The sequence below is a fragment of the Curcuma longa genome, unplaced genomic scaffold (assembly GCF_044706935.1).
Source record: "Curcuma longa cultivar G26 ecotype Majalengka, Jawa Barat unplaced genomic scaffold, ITB_CL_G26_1.1 contig_23441, whole genome shotgun sequence".
Classification (NCBI taxonomy): Eukaryota; Viridiplantae; Streptophyta; class Magnoliopsida; order Zingiberales; family Zingiberaceae; genus Curcuma; species Curcuma longa.
The window spans coordinates 25,625-31,624 of NW_027432166.1; the positions used below are offsets into that span (position 1 = coordinate 25,625).

Here is a 6,000-nt window from a genome sequence, read left to right on the forward strand (position 1 = left end):
CGAATCGCGGCGGCCAACTCCTCTCTCCGCTGCTCGCCCAAGCACTCGGCTCGGTAGCTGCGTAGGGCGTGCTGCCGATCTCCCACTCGGCTCGGTAGCTGCGCAGGGTGTGCTGCCGATCTCTCACTCGGATCGGCAGCTGTGCATGGTGTGCTGCCGATCGCCCATGCGGCACTATGCCAAGCTCCCTTGATCTCCTCTGCAGTCCATCCTCTGCAGCCCATCCCACATGGCACACTGCCCTTCTTCTACCCCTCCCGCCGGCCACGCGAGGTCGGCAACCTTACACGGTGGCATGGGGGAAAGTCAGCGATAGCAAGCAAAGGGTAAATCGGTGGATGCAGTTAAAATTAAAGTGGGACCCATCTCAACGTGATCTCAAAAAGCAAAATGCATGGGAGGCTAAACTCAAAATCAGATCCAGCATGATCAAATACCTTGGGTTAAGTAACAGAAGGCATAGCAAGCTCAGGTCTACCTAACTCAGGCATTGTCGACAACTCGGCCGAGATCGACTCAATCTTACTCTCTGAATGGAAACAGGATACGATCTGCCGCTACTACTTGGTCTAGTCAGTCGACTTTCCGCTCCTTCGACTAGACTAGCGGGGAGGCTTATGTTACGGATGTTATAGCCCCTCACCAAGGACTCAGTCTATTCGGCCTTAGTCTGCCGGATCGCTCATTCGGCCTTCGCCTGCCGGATCGCCCATTCGGCCACGTGGGTGTTATAGCCCCCATCTAAGACTCGACCCATTCAGCAGTACTGTCACAGTTCGGCAGCCCAGCCCTGTCACCACCCGTTCGGCAGCTCAGCTCTGCCACTCGGCCTAGCCCTGCTCCTTCAGTTCGGCAGCTCAGCACTCAGGCCACTCTCCATTTAGGCCACTCGACATTCAGCCCACTCGGCTCAACAGTCCCGTCATAAACTCTCTCTAATAGTCAAACATCACTCTGAGTCTCCATCAATAATAATTAGATGTGATGTGAAGTCTTAACTTGACAATGACTTGTCAGAAAAAGTCTTCCAAAGCCATCCCTTGTCAGACTAACATTAATGGGGATGAGATATCTCAAAACTGTTCTTCTCGAGGCAATGTCTTGGTCTTGACAGCACAGATCTCATCCAGATCTTCTCAAGTTTATAAGAAGGCTCCGAAGGTATCAAAGAGGGGGGGGGGCCTTTTCTCTCTCTCTCGCCTTTTTCGCTCTCTCTCTGGCGGCTGAGCTCCGCTCTCTCTCTCTCTCTCTCGCGGCTGAGCTCCGCTCTCTCTCTCTCTCTCGCGGCTGAGCTCCGCTCGCGGCCTCCGCTCCTTCTCTCTCATCAGCCTTATCTTTTAGGGGCTGGGCATCTCCCTTTATGATAGTGTTTTCATTACAGTATTTTTCATTACTGTTCATCTTCTTCCTATATCCGTGGGCTGACTTGAGCGTCGGAGTGGCCGTCCGGGGACTCCCCGGCGCCAGGATGACCTCTTTCTCCGTGATGTTTCAGGGCCTCCAGGTGGCTGGTCCTATCTCCTTCCTCGGCGTGGTGGTCCTGAAGCCCTTGGAGCTCGCATCGCTCTCCTCCCTTCCTCCTGCTCCACTTCCACGGCGAGCGAGGTCTGGTGACGTGTCCAGACGCACTTCTCAACCGGAACAGTGATGTTTAGTAGTTAAATTTTTTAAAAAAATATACAAATATAAAAGTTTCAAATAAATTTAAATTAAAAATTTAATCACATCTAAATAAATTAAAAAGATGAAATCTAGCCTATAACATGAAAACTAATTAAATAATATTTTTTAGACTTAAGCATAATTATGAATTACCTCTAGTAAATTGTAGATTTTTGAATGAATTTTAATTTGAAATATTATGCGTAATTTAATATAAAATAAAAAAAATTATGATCTTTTAAAATTTATCAATATTTAAAATTGTAATAATTATGAAATTATAATTGCTATAATTATATAATAATTATAGTTTTGTAGTTATTATAATATATTTTTGATTTAAAATTTAAATGAGAATTATAAAGAAAAAATAAAAATAATATAATAGAGATAATCGAGTAATTGTGATAAAAAATTAATGTGAGATTCCTTTCGATACGATAAAAAAGATGCGCATTTTATCTTTGGTCTAAACTGCATGCGGTATTTTTGAAGATCTACACTGTCAGACAGAAGATCGAGCCGTAGTTCCAGAAGTTCTATGTGGGCGGCAAGGAGTTCCTCCTTACAAGACTTAAACTGATGTCAAATCAAAAATAAAAACAAAACAAAACTCTTAAGTCTCGAGTTCAACGTGCAACAGATTGATTAGTTTTACGACTCTTTTATTTTCCGGAAAGTTGACTTGGATACATGATAGTGGTTGAGTTGTCTGCATGATTAATTTATTGATCTAGTCGTTGCAATTTTAGATCATTTGTCCATTGAATTTGCCTCAATGGAAAGTGTGTTATCGAGCTATAATTGTCTAAAAAACAAACACACGTGATTCAGGCATCAATAATGAATTTTAAAGAAAAATTATCGACTATGTAACAAAGATTGTAATCGAGGAAAAACGAAAGTGTAGAGTGAGATAATAAACGAAGGGATCCAAATTAGAAAATATATATGTTTTTTTTTCAATAAAAATATATAGATTGATAGTTTTAGCTGCAAGAGCTTTCCCCCTCTGAATTTGAAGCATTTCTCATCTCTTTTTGGTCCCTTTTTACCCTGAAGAATGGTTGTTGGTTCGTGGATGGAATTGCAGCGACTTGAGTGGTGGCAGTCCTTATCCACCGAAATGGCGTCTTCGATTGTTGCTGACAGCGGTCTCTGCCATTGCTGATTCGAGTCTCCTCGTGTGTAGGGCTTTGTGGCTTTCTTCCTCTTCCTTTTTTTTTTTTTTCCTTCCTTATTTCACATTCCTTTCCTGTTCAAAGATTAGTTCTTGGGGCCTCGCATGCTTAATTGACTAGAAAAGGTTAAGGTTTGGGGTTAAAATTTTCAAACTCTACAGATTCCCATGGTTGGAAAACAAAGTTCTATCTCATTTTGATCGGATTTGTATGTGAGCAGCTTCTTAAAAATTCTTGTCTAGTGTCCAATATGGAATAAGTTGTTGGTTTCAAAGTTGCATAGGATTCTCTGGACCTTACAGCAATGAGGTACTTGTCAGATGAAACGGAGGACTTCCTAGTCTTTTTCTCTCTTCGTCCGAAAACTTGATCGGCACTGTTTGTTGGATTTGTTAGGGTTTCGAGACACGAATTGTCTTTTTATCCTCCTTTTCTTGCGGAAACGTGCGTTGACTCCCCAGATGTTGAATGCAGATTAGCTGTTCTATTTTTTGCCTCCTCGACAATATAAATCTTCCTTTTAATCCTTGCAGATTTCTAGGTGTTGTTAGGCTAAGTTGCCAAATTCTTAGACAGTGCACAGCTTCATGGTTTGATCTATCTTCTAAGAGCAAAATCTGTCTTCCTTCTTTCTCCTGAGATATTAGTGAGTTGCTGAAACATTGTCAAATTCTTTAATTTCTTTCTCGATGAATCATTTGTTCTTGAGTGACTCTGCAGAGGACTTTGTATAGAACAATTTGTTGCAAAGGAAAGTTTGACCTTGTTCTGATTCCTTTTATTATTATTATTATTAATTCTGATTTTTCCTTAGGATTTTGAATTTTGGCTTTAGTTCCCTTCATTGCATTTTGACAGTTTGATAAAGGCATACACTTGACTGTTTGGTAATTAGTTCTTCCACTAATGCATGTTTATTTTTCCATCTTGAGGTGTTGGAGTTAGCTTGGCTTTTATTTGTTTTTACTATGTATCTAAGGGCTTTTCTAACTTGAATTCTTCTTCTTTTACATGTCAAGAATGATGAAGCTGATATCTAGAAAGGATTGGAAGTCCATGGTACTGCTTCGGTCGTCGGGCAGGAAATCTCCCATTCCTTTCTGTGTCTTCCCAAAACTTGAGTCAACAAGCACCTCATCAGGAAGTGCTCCAGTTTATCTGAATGTGTATGACTTGACACCGATCAATGGCTACATGTACTGGTTAGGTCTTGGGATATATCACACAGGAGTTGAAGGTGCTGTAAGTTGTCATTGTTTGTTTAGCTAGAGGATGAATTAAAATCTGCAATTTCCATATGATGTTTCATTTGAACAATGTTATCATTCACTATTTTGTCCTGCCACTTGATGGCTACCAGTGATTCAGTATCTTTAGGTGTTGAAGTATCTTCCGTATTTGGATTATTTTGATCGTTTGTGTAATCCTTCATATTGCAGTACACGGAATTGAATATGCATATGGAGCACATGATCATTCAACAAGTGGTGTTTTTGAAGTTGAGCCTCATCAATGCCCAGGTTTTAGGTTTAGGAAATCCATATTCATGGGCACAACTCAGTTAAATCCACGACAAATTAGAGAGTTTGTGGAGCTAGAATCTCAAAATTATAATGGCGATGCTTACCATCTAATTGCGAAGAACTGCAACCACTTCTGCAAGGACATCATCTTTAAATTGACTGGTAATTCAATTCCAAAGTGGGTAAACCGGCTTGCTAATATCGGTAAGCATTTTTCTCAATTAGCTCACATCTCTACAACTTCTTTTTCCTCTTGCAATACTACTGAAAGTTACACAGCAATCTGCAAGTGGGTTGGTTTTCTTTTATTAGTTATTATGCAAATACGTTTCCTTGAGTTACTATATTTTCAGAATGTCTAATCAGGCGATGACAAACACGATACAAATAACGGGAAAAAAAATCCCCATCAGTTCTGTTGCTTATGTAATTACTTCCATAACTATTAGCATTAGTCACTAGTTTCTTGCAATCAAATGCAGTGAGGTAGATCTATCATATTGTGGCTTCACTTTGAATGAGAGAACATTAGATTGTTGATCTGCTGTTACATGAGAAATGCAGTTTCAAACTGGTGCAGTACCAAGGCACAAGAGTTTGTTTTCTTTGGATCTGACATTACCTTAACACTATGTTCAGTATTTCAGGATAAAAACACAATGAAGTTTGATCTTACACACAACCATAGAATGTCGGGCACATTACATATGCTTATGTAGAACAAGCTGATTCTTAACCCTCCTATCACTAATGAATCGTAAAGATATGATTAGATTTATTCTTATTATGCAGGTTCCTGCTGCAATTGCATCCTTCCAGAGTCTCTTAAGGTGACAGCCATTCATCAGGACCCTGATTCACAGACCAATGATGCCGAGAGGAGGCTTAGAACTACTTTCAGTTGCTTATCCTCAATTTCCTCACGCCCACAGCATTGGTTTGCATCTTCACTAGCAGGGAGTTTCTCAATATGGGAGTTCCGATGGCCCACTGACAAAGCTTTGAAGGATCACGGCAATCAAGCTTGCGATCATATAGATAAAAAATCAGTAATTCCTATTTCAGAATCTCTCTCTGGGAAAAGTATCCATCAAGATGAGCTCAATAAGAAAAAAGGCTAACAGAAGGTCAATACTATCTATCCAATCAGTGCAGATAAGAATTCCATGATGATGAAGCTCATGGCAAAACATCTTTGTGTTGCTCACTTTATGGTTTCGTGTTCTTTGTGTCTCTACATATTTTTCCTTCATAATCTACTTGCTCCAAGTCTTTTAGATGACTTAAAATTTTAAAGGTAATAGGTTGCTCAGGGAATATGGCACAAGGCTGTTGACATATTTCAAGAAATCTGGATCTGACATTAACCTTGAGGTAACTTTTTTTATTTATGTGTTGCGTATGATGTTTATAAGAAATGAGGAAAATATATCAATCTGTATTGTTCACCTTTGGGCAATGAGCCCTGTATATACACATTCTTCTATGAGTTAAACATCAAGAGAATCTCATAATATGGAAATTATATAGTTGTCAGATAGTTAATGGCTACCATTCCCCTTAAATTGGAGCTGTCTTGAACATGATCAATTTGCATTCCAAGAATCTCATGGGGTCTTTCCGGCTTTGTTGTG

General features: G+C 40.1%; 1 protein-coding gene across 2 annotated transcripts; it reads left to right on the top strand.

Moving 5' to 3' along the window:
* Positions 1-3,413: 3,413 nt before the first annotated feature.
* Positions 3,414-5,783, top strand: LOC141818126 (deSI-like protein At4g17486). Of its 2 annotated transcripts, XM_074705696.1 has the most exons (4): positions 3,414-3,489; positions 3,863-4,080; positions 4,283-4,570; positions 5,159-5,783. In XM_074705696.1, the coding sequence occupies exons 2-4, from the start codon at positions 3,864-3,866 to the stop codon at positions 5,485-5,487; spliced, it is 834 nt and encodes a 277-aa protein (XP_074561797.1). In that variant the 5' UTR covers positions 3,414-3,489; position 3,863; the 3' UTR covers positions 5,488-5,783. The 2 variants fall into 2 exon arrangements, with proteins under 2 accessions (XP_074561797.1, XP_074561796.1); XM_074705695.1 differs by lacking the exon at positions 3,414-3,489 and having other exon boundaries at positions 3,855-4,080.
* Positions 5,784-6,000: the final 217 nt, after the last annotated feature.

What these genes read in the sequence shown, in the direction of transcription:
- LOC141818126 (XM_074705695.1), top strand. Translation starts at nt 3,855, where the DNA reads ATGTCAAGAATGATGAAGCTGATATCTAGAAAGGATTGGAAGTCCATG. An exon ending in ATATCACACAGGAGTTGAAG is followed by an intron (nt 4,081 to 4,282) that starts GTGCTGTAAGTT and finishes TTCATATTGCAG; the next exon opens with TACACGGAATTGAATATGCA. An exon ending in AAACCGGCTTGCTAATATCG is followed by an intron (nt 4,571 to 5,158) that starts GTAAGCATTTTT and finishes CTTATTATGCAG; the next exon opens with GTTCCTGCTGCAATTGCATC.